Source organism: Diceros bicornis, chromosome 3 (assembly GCF_020826845.1).
Source record: "Diceros bicornis minor isolate mBicDic1 chromosome 3, mDicBic1.mat.cur, whole genome shotgun sequence".
In the NCBI taxonomy this organism is placed as follows: Eukaryota; Metazoa; Chordata; class Mammalia; order Perissodactyla; family Rhinocerotidae; genus Diceros; species Diceros bicornis.
In genome coordinates, this window is record NC_080742.1 from 53,165,570 (window position 1) to 53,185,846 (window position 20,277).

At 39.4% G+C, this 20,277-nt stretch overlaps 1 protein-coding gene across 2 annotated transcripts in view; it reads left to right on the plus strand.

Moving 5' to 3' along the window:
• CREB5 (cAMP responsive element binding protein 5) overlaps positions 1-20,277 on the plus strand; it is a 390,112-nt gene that overhangs the window by 73,224 nt on the left and 296,611 nt on the right. For both annotated transcript variants that reach the window (XM_058527570.1, XM_058527577.1), the window contains exons 3-4: positions 3,457-3,550; positions 15,325-15,446. In XM_058527570.1, coding sequence (XP_058383553.1) covers positions 3,457-3,550; positions 15,325-15,446 — 216 coding nt within the window. The remainder of the gene's footprint in view (positions 1-3,456; positions 3,551-15,324; positions 15,447-20,277) is intronic.

The following is a 20,277-nucleotide window of genomic DNA, read 5'->3' on the forward strand; positions in this document are numbered from 1 at the left end:
ATGTGCTTCTTTCAGTTGAAGAGGTATTAGAATCGAGAAAATGTAGGAGTTGCCCAGTGATTCCAAGGGTGTCCTGGTGGGGTGTTAGGAAATCACAGTCGAGTCTGTTGTGACCATGGCATTTACTTTAGTGACATTCTGTAGCTTGGGAACATGCATGGAGGAGACAGGATGGCTGGGAATTGGAAAGAGGAGAAAATATGAATTATCAGTGCATGCGCTGTGTTGGGGATGATGGATGATTTTCCCCCCTTTTGCCGTCATTGGAAAGAAACTTTGCTCTATTGGAAAGGCTTATAATATCTGGGAAGTTTCTCGCGTTACAGCTCCTTATACAGTATCTCTGTCCCAGAAGTAAAGAGAACCAGGCTTCTCTTGCTCTTTCTGCTCTCACAGAGTCCAAAGTTAATTTCGTTGTTCCTTCGCCCTCTGCATTAACCATGTTTTGAGTCCCAGTGGCCTCTCTCAGCTGTATATCTGTTGCAGACTGTACATTTTCGTTATTTACAATTTGCTGCTATTTGCCTACCAAATTAAAACAAAAAAACCACAGATGTCCTATATTATCTCTTTTGGAAGGTATTTATAGTTAATATGAGATATTATGGAAATTATTATTATTAAATAAGTATTGTGGTTAATATTCTATTTTAGGCTATTATTTTATGGAGTCAAAAAATGGCTTACAGATACAAAATGAAGGATACCATCATGTTTTTTGTTGATTATATTTATCAGAGAAAAAATTATAGTAAGACTTTTGACAGAAAGACTAAGAAATTTAACCTATGTCTCTAAGCCAAACATGGTGGTGTCACACATTTGGTGCAGTCATTATATGGTGTTACAGAAGACCAAGAAAATTGATGAACCTGCAGCGAAAGCCCCCATGTCATTATAAATCAGACTTACATGTATCCAGAAATCTGGCATAATTACCGTGTTTTGCAAATTCTGGACTCTCCAATTTATATGATACAAGTGACAAATAAATAAGTGATATTTGGGGCCGGCCCGGGGGCACAAGCAGTTATGTGCGTGCACTCGCTGCGGCGGTCCGGGTTTCGCTGGTTCGGATCGCGGGCGCACACCGACGCACCGCTTGGCAAGCCATGCTGTGGCGGCATCCCATATAAAGTGGAGGAAGATGGGCACAGATGTTAGTCCAGGGCCAGTCTTCCTCAGCCAAAAAAGAGGAGGATTGGCAGCCGTTAGCACAGGGCTGATCTCCTCACACACAAAAAAAGTGATATTTATTCAAAGATCTAGTTTCTGAATAGTCCTAAGGATTTAGCCCAGTGAATTCCATCATTCTCACAAACACAAATCCATACTATTTGCAGAAAAGATTTCTACCATAGTATGCAATGGTAGGTGGTCTAGTGGTTCAGATTTGGCACTGTCACCAGTGCAGCCCAGCTTCATTTCCCCGTCAGGGAACCACACCACCTGTCTGTTGGTTGTCATATTGTGGTGGCTGTGTGTTGCTGTGATGCTGAAAGCTATGCCACCATCATTTCAAATATCAGCAGGGTCACCCATAGAGGACAAGTTTCAGTGGAGCTTCCAGACTAAGACAGACTAGGAAGAAGGACCTGGTCACACGCTTCTGAAAAAATTAGCCATGAAAATCCTATGAATAGCATAGGAGCATTGTCTAACATAGCGCTGGAAGGTGAGAGGATGGTCGCTATGAGTCAAAATGGAATCAACAGCACTAACAACAATAAATATAATGGTAATTGATACTTACAATGACTGTTCTGAGGAACTGGGAAGCTAAGAAAGATTTTCTGGATTGTCAAAGATTTGGAAATCTTCCGCAGTGTTTATTGTCTTTTGTTGTATTTTCATTTGACTTTGATAAAGCAGATACTCTGTTAAGTTCAGTTATTAAAACATACCAGTCTGAGTTAGGATAGGCTAGGCTCTGGTACAGTAACAAATTACCCCAAAGCTTCAATGGCTTAAAACAACAAAGGCTTATTTCAGTTGCCCAAGCATACATATTTTAGATTGGCAGGATGTTCTTCTAATCCTTCAGAATTCAGAAATGTTCTTAATAATCCTTCAGAGACTTAGGATGATTGAGGGGCCACTATTTCTAATATTCTCAATTGCCATGCTAAAAGGGAGGACGGAGAACTCTAGAGAGTCTTGCACCAGGAATTAGATGCTTGCATCTGGGTGACGTGTCACTTCCATTTATGACTCACTGGGCAGAACTAATCACATGGCCCCACCCAACCACAAGAGGGCCAGGAAATCCAATCATGGATGTGACCAGAAGTCAGACAGCTGAAAATGTTTGGGAGCAGCATTTTTGACAACCATAATATCATTCTGTGAAAATTAAAAATAAAGTGTTGATTTACTACAGATATATTCTATACTACAGAGTATAGAATACTAAAAATACTTTGTCATGTTTTGTATGTCATAAGTATAATTATAAAAAATCAGATAATGAGTGTGCAAGGTTTTCATAAACAGAAACATACTATACAAATGTCTTGGTGTACATTTGTAGCTATATATATGTCAAATAATTAAGCATGACATGTATTTCTTTCCCAAAGTCTGACATGAATCAAAATTCTTTTTCTACTTCATGCATTTCTCCTGCTGTTGGATAATCTGTAGATAATGTCTAGCAGACTTATTATGCCTTAGACTTAATTTTATGCTATTATATAGAACAGTAATTACTAGAGAAAAGTTCCAAATAGTTTTGCAAAACCAGTGCTATTCAGGTCTAAATCCACTTTCCTATTTTGGACATGGTTTTCTCACACGTATAGGTAGAAATGGGAGAATTATACTTTCGTCATGTTGTCATTGTTAATTATTCTGTGTGATCATAAATGAACATTCATTTAAACACTCTTTTATTCTTTAAAAGCATAACATATTTCTGTTGTATATATTATTTTAACACTTAAATATTGTTCGTTTACCTCTTTCTGTTTTATATTTTAACTAAACACAAATTTAAAATCTACCCTCAGATGCAAACCTCTAGTGCTTAAGGAAATATCTAGTTTACTAGTCATCACAGTTGGTTATATTCAAAGACTAGCGGAGAAGTAGAAGCCTTTAAAAGGAATTCCCAGGGAAGGTGTGGGGAATCAGAGGTGATGGAAAGCAAAGATCTCCTATGTCTTATTAGTATTCAGCCAGATTTTTCTGCAACATAGTTAAGCCCCTGGTAAATGATGATAGAAATAATGATGCATATATTTGGGTGTAATTCAAAGGAATATCCCAGCACATTTGCTTGCATAAAACAATTTGTCATTTTACTTATCATGCTTTCACACTTTTTCAGAACTAATTTTTTGTTTTGCCTGTCATGTTTGCAATGCTGAATAAACCTTTTTCTCTATGATGGCAAATATATATTACAAGACTGAATGGCTCGTCTCCCCTCTCCCTTTTTTTCTATTTGTCTGACAGCGCTTCCCAACAGAGGACCATCTGATGATTCATAGGCACAAGCATGAAATGACTTTGAAGTTTCCCTCAATAAAAACAGACAATATGTTATCAGGTAAGGAGCCACCAGGCAAAAAAGCTTTGGGTGATCAGATCAGCCACATGCAATGTACTCGTTCTACTTACGATAGGATGGTTTCCACTGGAAATTCTGTGCCTTGAAAATATACATTTCTAAGGTATAGCAGAGACTTAAAATAATGGTAAGCAGAAATGTAATCAGCTAATGCAGTGTTCACTCTAATTGAAGAGCTGTGACTTTTCATTTTCAGGAATATAAAATATTTATTGCTAGAAAACTTGGCTCCATTTAAGTATTTTTAAAAATCACGTCCTTAAAGTCACTCAAGCAAAAAATCTCAATTGAGTATCTGTAACGCTCACTGCACTCTTCTGAGTGCCATGGGAGGTGCGAAGCTTAATATGATTCCTGTTCTCGAGGACATCACAATATTGTGTGCACGTGAAAGTTTAGCTAACATAGAGGGCTGTCTGTGATACATGTCAAATGAGTATTGTAAGGAAAATGATGCTATGTGACTTGAATAGAAGGAGCCCTCTTTCTACTACTACTATTGTGAAGATCCACTGAAAGAATGTAAATGAAAGCATTTCATAAACCCTAGCAGGGTAATTGAGGCATTTCCTATTACCCTTCTTAGGCTAGAAATATTTCACCTGAGCCGCTGTCTCCCTGGCATCATTAAAGAGATAATACCTCCATGAAAATGTTTTAAATGATATCAGAAGAGAAACTGACTGTCCTGGCAGGCCTGGCTCATATAGTTTAGCATTTCTATGGCACTTAAATTTTACAAGTGTTTTATTACGCCTATTATTAGTAAATCTTTTAAGAGTTTTGTCAGACAGGTATTATTATAGCCCATATTTTACTGACAGAGGAGGAGGGGCACAGGGAGATGGAGCAGCTTTCCCGGGCTCACCAAGCAGGTTGAAGATGAAGGCCCTCGATCCTGCAGTCCTAACCCACTGACTTGCACTGGCTACGGCGTTGTTAGGCTTGACCAGTTTATATACACAATCAAATAGTCCTGGTGACAGAGCCGTCCACACGTCTTCACAAACCCGCCAGGGACTTGTTAAAAGTGCAGATGCGCTGTGGGTTGGAAGACTCTGCAAGTTCAAAGGCAGCCTCTTCCTTTCTCTCCACCACCACCCACCACCTCTCTCTCAGCCTGTTCATTTTTATTGAACTAGCTGGCACTTCAGAAATAGTTTTGTCTTTCCTTAAGTCTAGAAACAGAGATGCAGAAATTCAGATTTGTAAGACTCATAAAAGCCTAGAAGGGTTAGGAAGGACGGTCTGTCCTTTTGTTTTTATCATTTATCATATTCTATAGAATCACACGTGGTATAACTGTATAATTCAACAATGAACATATACATGCAAATAGCAAGGTCATAGACTTTGCAATTCCCAATGTTTAAATTCATAAGTTCTCTTTTTATTTTTTCCAAATCGGATTCCTAAAATAGGCTGCCTGGTGGTAGGGGAGCGGGAGGTGGTAGGGAGTGGTATTCACATGGAAATGTTACTACTAGAGTGGTAAGTACCAGCCCAGTGTCTTTCAGGCAGGCTGCTAGGATGGCCCTACAAGGAGCCCCAGGTGAAGAGCTGAAAGAAAGTAGCTAAAGATGTGTGAACACTTCTATATATTGCTGATCAACAGGTTGTGTTTTTTGTGTGTGTGAGGAAGATCAGCCCTGAGCTAACATCCCTGCCAATCCTCCTCGTTTTTTGCTGAGGAAGACTGGCTCTGAGCTAACATCCGTGCCCATCTTCCTCCACTTTTTTTATATGGGACGCTGCCACAGCATGGCCTGAGAAGCGGTGCGTCGGTGCACGCCCAGGATCCGAACCCGGGCTGCCAGCAGCAGAGCACGCGCACTTAACCGCTGCTGGGCCGGCCCCAGCAGGTTTTTGATTAAGCTCTTGCAGCTTTTCAATTGTTCTTACTAGATCCTTGTTAGTTTGAGGCTGTTGCTGCCAATAATTGGCAGTGCCAGGTGGAAAATTATTGAGAGAAAAGTCACTCTAATTTTTATTATGTCAAACTTGGGATAAGAAAATGAAGGGAGAAATACATATGAGGAAAAACAGCATGAATAATATATTGGCATATTTTCTTTTGCTTTCTCATGTTTTATGCTGAAGCTGGTATGAGTCCATTTCCTACTCTCAATGAACTTAAGAGCTAAATTTTTAAACTTGCTGCCCACTCTGCATGTTCATAGTCCTGTAGAATTTTCTTGCTGGAATGGAATACAGAGCCATCAGTCCAGCTCTGTTACTTTGCATTTAGGGGACTGAGGTCTACTACACGGCATATGCCATTGTTGTCCACACTGAATTGTAACAGGCAATCTATTGGGTATTTTTGCTTTGCTATTTTTTTCCCAGGGAAGACGTAAATATGTGCTTATCTCAAACCTCATTTTAGTTTTAGCATATTAGACTGTGATTGCAAATATGACTGAAGTTTTACTTGTCTATACCTTGATTTATTTAGATTTGAATTTATCAAAAATGTCAGAATCTAATTTTATTTAAAAAATATTCATTAAAATTTTATTTCTTAATGTACTTGAAGCCTATTTTGTGGCCTATCATGAAGATGAGTGATTTCATACAGTTTGAAATATAGTAAGATTAATAATAGTGTAAACCAAATCTTAAATCAGCGAGCATCATCAGGACAAAAACCTTCAAGTCCCTCTTGGGCCATTTTTTTTCAAGCAATATTCAATTACACAAAATTTCATTTCAGATGAATTGGAGTTTGACATATATTAAGAAGATAAAGATGGTAGGTACGTACATTGCTAATTTCAGGATATCTGGTTAACCTGTATTTTGGAAAATCACTTCACCCTTCATTAATTGCAAATATTACAGTGAGGGAAGTTATTTAGATGCCACAAATATACTCTTCAAGGATAAATGTCCTTAGAGTTGTAAGATCTGAAATAATTTCATAGCTTTGCCATAAAGTCCATTTTATTTAAGCCAGGTAGAGTTTACTACTCAAAATGATTGTAAATGATCTCTGACATGCCACCAGGCAGGGTAGTAAAAGTGACAGTCATGGTGTTTTGTTAAGATGAGTCTGCTTTTATGGACAGACAGTAAACATAAAACCTCCATTTCTAAAGGGACACTACTAATAGGGACAAGAATGGGGGTAGTGGTGTTGGATTCTGAGGGCAAAGACTTACAGCCCCTCCCACCTTGGTCCTTCCATCCTTATTTGGTTCATCTGGTACATTTCCAGAGTCCTCATATGATGATGAACATGACCCTTTCCCTTCAGCTCTTCTCAATCTGATAGAAGGTAATTTCATGGTGAGGGAAGTAGTGATATCGAAGGTTTTCAGATGCCAAGTTTAAAGCGAGAATCCACTGAGGACAATATGCTTCCACGCACAGGTTGCTATTATATGACACAGGATCTGTTTGGTTTGAAAATTATGAAAATTTTAGTATTAGAGTTAAAGAGGATGATGTTTGGGTCTATTTAAATGGTATTATGGTTAGGGACCCAGGAATTCCCAAATCTTACCCTGTCAGAAATCCCTACCTTCACTTATTTACAGGTTTCCCAACTTCTGTACAGGACAAAAACTGAATGATAATCAAAGTGCAGCTTTATTTATAGCTGAACAAGCAAATAATATTCCAAATGAGAATTGTGCTTGTGTGTGTATTGTTGTGTGCTGGGGGAGTATGGTGGAAATATTGACCTAGAAGATTATGGATTTTGCTTCGTGAAAGAGAAGATGAAGTTCAAGAGTGTTGTAGACCTTTCCCCAAGGATAAAACCCAATCAACATCTCAGGTGGGAAGCCTGAGAAAGAGACATGTGGGACCACACCTTTAAATGCCTAGTAATCCTACCACCAGACACCATAGCCCAATTAATGCTGCAGGCAACTGGTGTGTGCTTGGAGGGAAATTAGGACAGGTACCAACTGAGGTGTGGGAAGAGGGGCTGAGGTTGCCCCTCCCCCACCACTTACTCATTCATTCAATAAATACTTACTGAGTGCCTACAAGAATCCTATTGTGCTAGGTGCTGGGGATGCTGCACTGAACAAGGCAGATGAGGTCCCTTTTCCATGGAACTTACTACACTCTATTGGGGGGTGGGGAGGAAGAGAGAATAGACCAAAAGAAAAAAACCCCAGAATAAATAAATAAGAAAATATCAGTTCATGACAAGTGCTATGATGAAGATAAAACATGACAGTGTGACACAAATGGCCAGCAGGTTGCCTAAGGGAGGTCAGGAAAGGCCTGTCTGCAGGGGTGGCATTTCATTCAAGACCTGATGTTCAGCAGTGTGGGCTCAGGTGTCCCTTTTCCCTGACTTCTGAATGTGGTGGGACTGGAGGTGGTAAAACCACAAGACCAGATGTAGTGTAGCTGACTGTATCTTGAGCTGACACATAGAGGCGAGAGAGACTGGCTTCCTCCTTCCATCTTCCTTATCACCATCTGATACAGAGCATCTGACATAAATGACAATATAGTCCTTCAAAAACCAATTGTGTTCTTGAATTAGGTCTAGAATTAGGGCCTATCTCTAGTTTCAGGCTCTAAGCCTAATTCTCACTATGGAGAAAGCACGAATGTTTTTCAATGAAGTAGAACATTTGTCTCCAAGAGATTGATCATGATCAACCAGACAATCTCAGAACCCAAATCCACTGCTCACGGCTCTTTGCTACAAACCCTATTTAATAATCTATGGGCATTTTAAGGGGGAAGCCAGAGGGAAGGTGACATATCTCACTCCAAATTTTTTTTGGAATGAACTGGGATGTAAAAAAACCCAAGCGAGTAAGTGAATAAATAACACACACACACACACACACACACACACACACACACTTACCTCTTCACCCATTGATGGTAAGGTACATAATGACTTCCCACTATGTAAATTAATCAGATCTTTATGGAACAGAGGGTGGTGGAGATGGCTTGCACCAGAGGGCAGCATGATAATAACAATAGCTGCCATTCATTGCCTTATTTTACACCTGTAATCGTGCCCCCTGCTTTACATGCATTACGTCATTTAATCCTGGCCACCTTTTTCACATGAGGAAAGATCAAGAGGACAAGCAGTTTGTCCAAAGTCCCTATCTGTCTATAATTTCCTCACCGTACACCTGGATTTGGTGAGCTACACATACTAAGAACATATTTTGGCCTTGGATTTATGTTTAGGTATAAATCTATGAACTGCTTTTTCTTATATTATTGGCTTATCTCTCCAATAGTCATCAAATGGAGAAAATAGTCAAAAGTTTTTAGAAGGAGATTATACTAACGTATTAGGATTTAGAGGAACAAACAGTTGAGTTTTTAAATCAAATTTTCTTGTCCGTTGTGACAAGTGGCTGTTGGCATTTATAGGAGTTGTCGGTTTCTCATTCATGTTTCTAACTGGTTAAGCAAAATAGAATTTTGAATAATTCACCTGAATACCTCAGAGGCCTTGGTCTGCAGTACTCTTTTTTTTTTTTTTTTTTTTTGGTGAGGAAGATTAGCCCTGAGCTAGCATCCGTTGCCAGTCCTCCTCTTTTGGTGAGGAAGATTGGCACTGGGCTAACATCCGTGCCCATCTTCCTCTACTTTATATGGGACGCCACCACAGCATGGCTTGACAAGCGGTGCGTCTGTGTGTGCCTGGGATCCGAACCTGCAAACCCCGGGCTGCTGAAGCGGAGCAGGTGCACTTAACCGCTATGCCAGCTGGCCGGCCCCTGCAGTACTCTTTTATATATGGCTTCCAGTCTATTCCACCTGGAAACCAATCCCTCTGGACAAAGAGTGTAGAATTCAGGTAATTAGTGACTAAGTGGAAATGTTAGGCTTTAGCTTCCACTATTCAGGGCAGGTTTTGATAAGAAAATCACCTTGGATCCCTTAGTTCACTTGGCCTGCAGAGACGTGATCTCTCAGTGTTATAACCCTTTTTACCAGCTCAGCTCCTCTAAAATGAATTAAAATTGTGGCTTGTTTGCTGTTGGAACACTTGGGTTAGGCCATGGCTGATAGTGAGTAGGTGTAGAATATACGCTTGTTCAATTTAAATCTAAATCTACATCTTCCAAGCCATGCGTCGTAAGAGATGTCCTGGTCAGAGCATTTTCTGGTTGACTCATAGATGCTCTAAGGGAATCTAGTCCACCAGCTCTCCACCTTGATGATAAATGGATTCCAGCATATGATTCAAGAGTGTGAGTGTCTCATCTCTCGTTGACCTAGATCACCCCAGCTGTGGTCAATTTTTAAGCATGCCACAGCTATTGTTTAAAAACTAGAGTCGCCTCGGTTTGTCCCATGGTAGCACTGCCTCGTGGGACAGATGTAAGGAAATAGTAATGTCAGTGTTACTGAGAGGACCCTATTGCTTCTATTGTATATTCACACTCAATAAAAGGCACATTTATTGCAAAGAAGCCTGTCTAAAGTTCCATGGAATTCTGTCAGTTGTTACTGATTATTGCTCTTATAAAGGATTATGTATTTTAAAATTCATTTAATGTATACTCTCTTAATTAGGACTTTATTAAAATTCAGATAGGGACTAAGTAAGAATATTTTAAAGAAAGCATTTGCTGAAAAAGTCATAGGATAAATATAATTGTAAAAAGAATGTAAAAAGTATCTAAGAAAAATGCCTTTTACTAAAATAGATTTGTTAATTCCAATACTTTTCTCTATTCATTTGAGCGGCACTCTTGAGGAATTCCATAAAGCCATATTTTGTTGGCTGAATCTGAGTTATGCAAATAATAAAAGTTCAATGCCTTTTAAAAAATCCACTATGATTAGAATGGTCACTAATTCAAACTGATCTTTCTTATAACTGGTCTGAATTAGTGAGGCTTTTATAGTATTACTGGCCACCATCAATTTAATACAAAAGGATGTAAAATTTCTTTACATATTCCTTTAGTAGTACTATAGTTGAGAATATCAGACCAATAGGAAAGAAACTTTTGCTTAGGAAGTTCACATTCTTCTCCTCTGGTATATGATGGGAACTTTTTCCTTTTTCTTTTTTTTTTTTTTTTAAATTGATGACCTGTCACCTTACCTTTTTTTTTAATCATTGAGGAAAATGTAACATAGACAGACATATAACTCAAATGCAGCTCCGAAACCAAATAAGGTAGCAACTTATTATTAAATGTAGAGCAGACTAAACACTTTTTAAAAGAAGCATCAGATTTCAGGCTTCAGCTTTGTGCTTGGCATTTAGACTTTGGAATAGTCATACTTGCTGGGCAGAAGCACTTGACACTAGGCAGACTGTGGACTGATTGGGAAAGTTAGCAAGTTGTTTTTTTTTCAATAGTTCTAGCCGTATACTTGTTGTCCTTTCGAGATGTAATGTGGTGCAGGATTTCCTATTGTTTAATTGATGGGTGAATTCCTAAATCATAATGCCAAGTTTGTGGTACTCTTCTGGGTAGATATACAAGTAGAGTCTTTGCATGGCAACTACCTACCTATTTACAGAGGCAGTAATTCTATGAAAAGTGCCCCTTTTTTCTAGAAACAGAGTCACCATTCCAAGAAGGGAACCAGATATTGAAACATGACAAACTTTACAAAGGATTTTTTTTGTTGCTTTTGGTGCCAATCTTTCTTGACTGATTGGTTAAAAAAATCCCCCAAGGATGTGTGAGACAAGTACAAGTGAGTAACATTTCTTACTTCACTGGCCCCAGGTGCCTGGGTCTCCTGAGAACATGGTGTGCTATTCGCAAACTCTCTGTGAGAAGGTAACATACAAGTGTTTATGCAGCACCAATTCAGATTTACAAAGGTAATAACAACAAAATACTTTCAACTCGGGTAAAGTTTAGACTCAAATGTTATTAACTTTTAGTTTAGTGTGAGATTTCAAGTTATCGCCTACTCTCACTCAGATGGTCCTCACTGAAGTGGAAGCACTAAAAGAAAGGTGAGCAGAGGTCCTTAACCAATCATCTCAGCTGAGCTCCCGTTGGAACTAGTTCCTGTAAGTCCTTGGAGTGTGAACTGGTACTAATGAACACACCTTAGATATTCACCAATAGAGCATCAGCCACTATTATTCAGGACATAGAAATTGCTGGGGCTGTAGCTAACTGGTACATGCTCTTGGTTCTAAATAAGGTACGGTTTGCAAGAATTTTAATTTATGGCCATGGATATTACCCACTTACTTCAGGTCTAATTTCAGCTGGCATAGTTATTTGACAAGGCATTCACGGCTGAGAAACTCTGTCTCTTTTCTTTAAGCTGCTGATAGATTTAGCTGTCCCCTTTTTGAAGATTTGCACATTTTCTGGCTTACTTGGAACTGGTACCATGTGGGATCAAAGACAACTAGAGACCCTGTATTAATTCTAATAAATGTTAAAACAAAAGTTAAGCTCCATTTTCTGGTTCCCGTTGTAACTGGAAAGAATAGCTCATTCACAAGAAGAAAATGAATTAAAAACTAGGAACAAGTGTGCCTTATCTTTTCCAAATGTGGATATAAATATCTTCTTTGCTTTTCCCTCAGTATATCAGACGACAAAGAAAATCACATTTGGTAACAACTCTGGGGCCTTCAGGTGGGTCTTCTGCTCTAGGGACGGGAGGGAACAGCTTTCCTTATGGCCCATGGCTCCCCTTGTTCCATAGCTTTTTTTCTCTGTTGCGGCAGAGAGGTTCATAATGATGGACAGTGTCATTACTATCCCTGTGCCATGTTCCTTCAGCCTCCTTGCTGCTGTGTGTGGGTGTGTGCTGGTATCTGGGAATAATTTTGCTTTAGAGGAGACAGAAAACATCTCTCAATTTTGCTTGGGGCTTGGCCCCCCAAACGCCAGCCTGAATTCAATTTCATGAACCATCTCATGAACTCACCTCCGAGTTCAGGAGTCTTATGGAGTCTGCTAGGATTACTGTTCTGTCCCTGGAATCATGGCCCTCAACTTGTAAATCTCCAACAAAGAAGAACAGAGGAATAAAAGGAAAATTAGAACCTGGCAAACTAAATTCCTATCGATGACAAGTGGTCTAATATTTCAGTTCTGTTATGTAATGTTTTCTCAGGTTTTTTAGTTTCAAAAATGTTCCTACAATATAGTGGAGTGTCTGTAGGATTGTAATGCAGTTCTAGTGTATGAGGGATGTGAATGATTCCACGGTATTTCAAAAGAACCAAGGATTGTTAGGATTGTCAGTTACCGATACAACCATGTGACTCAATTTCTAAATGGGGCCTGGGGCAAGTTTCAGTTTCCTCATAATTAAAATGGGGAAAATAATCTTTACCTAATGTGGTTGGTGTGAAAATTAATGAGATGGTGCACATGAAGCACTTAGCAGTATGCCTGGCATAGAATAAGCACCCAATAAACGGAAAAATACACACACACACAGACACACAGGCACGTATTCTTTTACTTCCACTCTCAGGTCTTGTCTGTTTACACCTTCTGTTCAGAAAATGCCTTTATCTGTGTATCTAGCCCTCACCTCTGGTATAATTTCTAGTGTCCAACCCGCTGTTACTGATGTTCCCGTTCAGCTGCCCTTTAGATGGCCGTATGTTTCTTTGACCCACTAACAGTGACTTTTGAAGTGAACCCGTTATGGTAGTGATTTTAGGATTCACAGAATCACGTAATTTTAGAACTTTATTTGAAAGATGAGGAATATGAAGTCCACAGAATCTAGGTAATTTCCCCCAAATCACATGATTTCAAATCTAGATTTCGGGGTTGTCAACTTTGTGTTTTATACATACAACAGAGGCCTTTGGATCTGGGAAGTAAGTCCGGGCAAAGTATGGGATTTAGACTGAGAAGAGATTATGTCTGAAGGTAAGAGAGGACTTAATAGTGATAAGATGGTTACAAACTATGCAGCCTTGTGCAAGGTACTTAACTTGTGTCTCCATTTCTAAAATAATATGCACTCTACTTACCTCATAGGATATTGTAAGATCTAGATTCTAGATGATGTGGATGAAAATGTTTGTAAACTGAAAAATGCTGCATAAATACTAATTTTATCTTTTATAAGCACACAACACATAACTGTTATATATATATATTGGATACATAGGTATATATGTGTGCATCTTAATAAATTAATGTGCTAATAAAATCGCTTCAAATAAAACCCAATCCTTTGCGTATCTTTTATTTGTAATGTGCAATCTATGATCATCTGTGGTAGGCTCTCTGTATACTGCAAAGAGAGTTCAGTATCTTGGAGATCAGGCTAAGAATGGGAAAGAATGCAGATGGGGATTTTGCTGCATTGGAATCCAAGTCAGTCATTTGGATGCTTAATAGGTAGGAAAGCCCCGTCCCAAAGGGAATCAGGAGACTTTGCCTCTGAAAGGCTAAGTGAAGATATCAAGCCATTTTCAGCTTCATGAATATTAAGATATTCTTTGACTCTCAATGGATAATTTACTAGTATTAACTTCTCTCTGTATGACTTAGAAAAGTAAATATGATTCTAGTTTCTTGTCATATAGGAATTTATAAAGAGTGCAGAAATGGCAAATTTGTTTCAATTTGAGGGCACTCTTCACTTGACTGGTGGTGATAACTTAGAGAACCGCGCAGAACGAGATTTTGAGACAATGTAAGTCAAGCTTAACAAGTACCATAATCAAGCTAGCAGTGTCTGTTATAGGCTCAGGTGGGGATAATACATGTACGTAGTGGAAATAGCACTGAGGCCTTGGTTTTAATCCTGGTGTCACCACTTCTACCTGGGACACTTTGAACAAGACCCTTAATCACTCAGGGCTTCAGTTTTCTTCATTTGCAAAATAATTGGCATGGCCAGACTTCCCTCCATGGTTCTTTCTGGTTCTTATATCTTCTCTTTCTGAGAAAGGGGCAGTTTACACAATTTTATTCATGTCAACTCAAGTATACTTTTACCAAGGAAGATGACTGTCCTTAATGATTACAAAAGTGTAATTCTACCCTACTTATCTTATAGGATCTTGTGAAATCTGGATTCTAGATAATGTGTGAAAATATTTTGTAAACTGCATAAATATTAAAGCACAAATAGTGGCTTCAGATCCTCCAAATTTCTAAGTAGTAAGCTCTCTAGACAGTCAAGAATATGAAGGAAATTCTATTCTTTTTAAAGAATATTCTCAGTACATTCTTTTGGCTATAGCAAAGGAAAATAAAATTAATAATTATATTTTTAATGGATGAAAGCTGAATATGTTTGACTTAAAACGTTTCATCATCCTTCTGTGACACTCAAAATGAGAGAGAGAATTGCTAAATTTTCCTTCTCCATTAAGAGAAAGGAATTCACATGCTTGTTTGTTTCTTTTTGTTTGATATGAAAATTTACAAAATCTTTTTTCCTCCCAGCCCCCTGAAATCAGGCTTAACATTGGTTCAGCAGATTTCCTAATTTTAGCTAAATCACTTTTTTCAGTTAAAATAAAGTCATTCTACACATTGCAATGTGTATTCAAATGACATGGACCCCAGAAAATCGGCCATGGGATCTCCTGAAGTTGTCCAAAAGAAGGTTTGGGAAACCCTCACATGCTGCAGCCTATTACACGTGGAATTCCTCCTTTGAGATTTATGGTTTTATTTTTTCCATATTCTCATTTTATTTAAAGGGCTGGAAGATTATGGACGGCCAGTTGGCATCCTAATTAACGCAAGGGGAGGGGATTAGTGAATTTAGCTCATGCTTGCTATTGGCTTTTGAGGAAGAGATCCCATGTATGATCACTTGGTCTCTGTTTTCAGATCAGACTCCAACCCCAACGAGATTCCTGAAGAACTGCGAGGAAGTGGGGCTCTTCAATGAGCTGGACTGCTCCCTTGAGCATGAGTTCAGGAAGGCTCAGGAGGAGGAGAGCAGCAAGCGGGTAGGTTTGCTTGGATGGACACCTTGACAGGTGCAGCCTCTTAACACCTGCTAGAAATTTCTGCATGGAAACTGAGTGGCATTGCAGATTGGGCCGATGTGGCCCTAAAATAGTATTTTATCTATTTGCAAGTGTTTGTCTAATGTTTAAAAAAAAAAAAGGATGAATCCCTGATTGTGGTAGAATCCTAAAGCTAGAGGGCCGGCCTGGTGGCTTAGCGATTAAGTGCGCGCACTCCGCTGCCGGCGGCCCGGGTTCGGATCCCGGCGCGCACCGATGCACCGCTTGTCCAGCCATGCTGAGGCCGCGTCCCACATACAGGAACTAGAAGGATGTGCAACTGCGACATACAACTATCTACTGGGGCTTTGGGGAGAAAAAGGGGGAGGATTGGCAATAGATGTTAGCTCAGAGCTGGTCTTCCTCAGCAAAAAGAGGAGGATTAGCATGGATGTTAGCTCAGGGCTGATCTTCCTCACACACACACAAAAAACTCCAAAGCTAGAAAAATTATGGGAAAAACAGATATCTGAAATACGAAATTCAAGCAAAAAAAAAAAAAAGTTACCTGATTCTTGAACCAGAGTCAGATAATCTCACAGACTTTTTCTATTCAAAACTTGTTTTACTTTGCTAAATGTTTAGTAGCAAGCCCTACATGGGTGGTGAGTGCAGAAGATGAGTCAAAGGGACAACAGACGAATAATCCTAGCAGTAGGAGAGGGGAGTTCATCTGATTTGGGCCCAGGTTGTGACTATCTGATTTCCGTAATCTTCCTGGTAGATCTCCACCAGGTTCACAGTTACTTCCTAGTCATATTATTGAACATCTGTTGTTGTTGAGACAAATAGGTCAACTATAAGTGTGGATTATTTGTTCTTACAAATGTAGAAAATCCACTTTATGACTCCCTCTAGAATATATTCAGTTTTATTGTTGTGCTGGCATTTTAAAATCACTTTACAAGATTAAGGAAAGGAAATGGGGTCACAAGTAAATGTGATAATGAAGCTTTTCAGTAGTTTCTTCATTGTTATGATAGAGCATTATTGAATGCCCACAATCTGCTGAACAACAAATGAGACACATTTCGTGAACAGCGACTTACAATGTGCAAGTTGGTTGAAAGGAAGGACCAGCTAGGTCGTAATGGATTCTGAAGTTCCAGCTGTTCCACCAGGAGAAGAAATTTTAAAAGGCTCTGATATTTCTCTAAGTGTCTCAAAACCTTTGAATCCTCCTCTATGTGAAATTATAATAATCCCCTTCCACCAGATTTTTCATGTCATGTTCTCAGATCAAAATAGTCAAAGGCTTGTATTCAGTCTATACTGCTTTAAGAAAAATCATGAAAATAGGTGAATGTTACAAGAAGGGTATAAAATCTCGATCAACTCATTTTATTTATTTATAATTAATTTGTCATTCATACTTGATGCGCCCTCTCCCCTCCCCCCGGGAATATAAAGAGCCTTTTTTCTTTTCTTACACAAGCATTTATTTAGCACTTATTTGCCAGGCACTGTTCTGAGCACTTCAAAAATTTAACCCAATAAAAATAGAAGGTGTACATTCTATATTTCCTTGCAATAGGAATAGATTTTTTAAAAAAAACATGAAAACAGCAAAGGAGAAGAAGAACCAAAAAGTCTAGTAAATTTTCTCTGGTTGAGTAATAAATTTAGCTCTCCTGGTAGACGTGGTATATGTAGAGGACTGAGGGATTAAGTTCCTTCATTCCTTGAGATAGTCAAGGATGGCTTCTTAGATTAAACTGAACGATAAGAAAGGTATGTACCTGGCCCATATTGTCTTCATTTCTGATAGAATGGTTTTAACTGAAATGTATGCCCTTGATTTTCCTAAAGACATTTACCAAGGACAGCGTTAGGAAGCCTGTGGTAGGGGTGTGGTTTTAGATGTTCTTTTTTACATAGTGCTTATGATCTCCTATAGGAAGTCCCACGGGAGGAAATACTTGCAGATCTGAATTCCAGGAAATAGTTTGCTTCCCCTGAGGAACTGAAATATTTCTCCTCATGGACATGAGAATCATGTAACTGGTTCTGTTTCTCTTTTCGCTTTGACTGCTCGGTTAACATAAAGCCAAGTTTATTGCTTAACTTTGAGAACTTTTTAGAATACTATGATGAGTATGTTTTACTTCCCCCTCCAGACTAGACTTTCAGTTCTACTTTATATTTCCTCTGGTCCTGATTTTTTTATTTAAAAAACATTCTCATGCTATACATTTTTTTGTGAGTTGCTTTTGATTCCTTGTGAGTTGAGAAAGAGTATAAATAATTGAACTTTAAAAATTAAAATAATTAGGAAAGCAAACTTGAGAAAGGGGACTATTGTAGTTGTAGACAAAAATATTTTCTCTCTTTTAAATGTTGCTCTTAGCCATGTGATGATTTCATGATGGCTGTGTGGGTGGGGGATCCTGCGGCCAGCTTCCTCCATGGTTTTGAGGCAGGCCTCTCGGCAGACTACCGTCTCATGTCCCAACCTCACTTGCACGCATTGGAGGCTGGACACCATTGAGGCTGTTGAGGTCTCCTCTTCTCTTGTCTTGTTCAAACCAGAGGAACCAAATCCAGCCTCGGGTGACCATGGCTACATGAGAGGGCATCTTCTTGAGGCCTAATGTGTGGTGATTCATCCAGCAACCAAATGGGCTGTGCTGGTGGCTTCTGCCCTAGCATTTCTTTCAAAGCCACAAGGTAGGGAAATGAGGAGTAGGAGATGCTCTCCAAAGGCCAATATACTTTTACCCACCCCTTTGACCACATTTCTCCAGCTACCAACTTCCCTGGCACACTGCCACCCCCAGCTCCTACTTCATTTATTGGTTCCCTGCTTAAAAGGTAGGAATACAAGCTCTTTATTCAATGCATACCTTATTATTATTGACTGCTATCTTCTCCTTCTCTTTTGCTCTATCTTCAGATAATTATTTCTTTTTAATTCTATGTCTCCAACTCTCTTCTGATTTCCTTTTCTTTGAGTCTTTTAATAAAAGACTCGCATTAGTTCCCTCAGCAAGTTTTAGTAAAGTGGAAGGTGGATTAATTTATCTGGAGAATTTGGTTAAAAAAAGTTCTTGCTTGAACTTTCTAAGTACTTTCTACAAAAATATTGGAAAGACTGGGCTGGTCCTTCCCTCCACCTTCAAATTTCTAGCTGCAGTTTGGTCTAAAAAATTCTGTTAAAGACCAAATAGAGAATTGATCCTTGCTTAGTTCTGTGGCTGTCCATTGGGGAAATTGTGTTCCACAGACTATCTCTAATCCTGACACCCTTTCCCAAAAGCATCTCAATGTGTGTATAGAACAAGGACAGGCTAGAGGCACGTCACGACCAATGGAAAAAGCCCCAATATCTGTATCCATATCATATATAGCAAACAACGCACTCCAAAATTGCCTCAATTTTTCAAGTTAGTGTAAGCTCTTCTTAGCCTCAAAACTCTTTAATAAGAGATTTTTTTTTCCCTTAGGAAAGCATCCATCACTAGCAGGCATCACAAATCTTAGCTTGCCTATAGCTTAGAGGTCAGGCTAGTCCATGTCCTGAAACAGATGAGAAACTTTTGTTCATCATTTATTCATTCAAGAAATATTTTTGAGTGCCCACACGTGCCAGACACTGTCCAGCGCTTTGGTGACTATACTACTGACTAAAGCTGATAAGGAAAAAAAGAAAACAAGCTTGCTTTCACGTAGCTTACTTCTAGTGGGTAAGACAAGCAAGAAGCAAGTAAAGACAATAAAATGTATAATGTGTCAGAAGGAGATAAGTGCTGTGGAGGAAAATATAGCAGGGAAGGGGCATAGATAGTGCGGGGGGTGGTCAGGGAGGGCAGCACTGGAGAGTGGACGTGCAGCAGAGACCTGAAGAAGGAGAAGGCCTGGACCAGGTGCTTGTTGGGGACAAGAGTGTTCCAAGCAGAGAGAGCGATAAGTGCAAAGCTCTGAGGCTGGAGGTTGCTCAGGGGGTTGGGGGAATTGCAAAGAGGCTAGTTTGGCTGGAGGAGAGTATGTAATAATAGTAAAGAGTGGGTGTAGGGGGACAGGTCCAGGAGGGCCTGTAGGCTTTGGCTTTTACCCTGAGTGAGATGGGGAATGATAGGACAGTTTTGAGCAGAGGAGTGATAGGATCTGCAGAGTTGAAAGTAAACTGTTGGAGGACAATAGCAGAGAGAGACCAGTTAGGAGGGTATTGAAAGAATCTAGATTAAAGATGATGGCAGATTTATCCAAGGTGGCAGTGGAGGGGGTGGTTAGATTCTAGATCTGTTTTGAAGACAGAGCCAACAGGATTTGCTGATGGATTACATCTGGGGAGTAATGGAAAGAATGGAATCAAGAATAAACCTAGGTTTTAGGTCTAAGCAACTGGAAGGATGGAGTTGCCTGTGGGAAGAGCAATTTGAGGGGGAAATTGAGGAGATTGTTTTTAGACTTGTTAAGTGGGAATATTGAACTGGCAGATGGATATAATTCTGTAATTCAGGAGGAAGCAACCTGTCTGGAGATGTAAATTTAGGAGTCCTTGGCACATATGTGGTGTTTAAATGTATGAGACTCGATGGAATCACCTGGGCCAGGAGTGAATAGAGATGAAGTAGAGAAGAGGTCTGAGCATGGAACTTGGCAGAGTCCTCCAGAATCCTCCAAGACAGAGTATTCAACTCTCCTCAGTGGCCAGAGGTGACACAGAAGACTATGAGGCATGAAGAAGCAAGTCAGGTATGAGAACTCTAGCAGTAATGCTGAATGGACTCCAATAACTAGCAATCAGCATGCTGATTTCGTGTTCCATGTT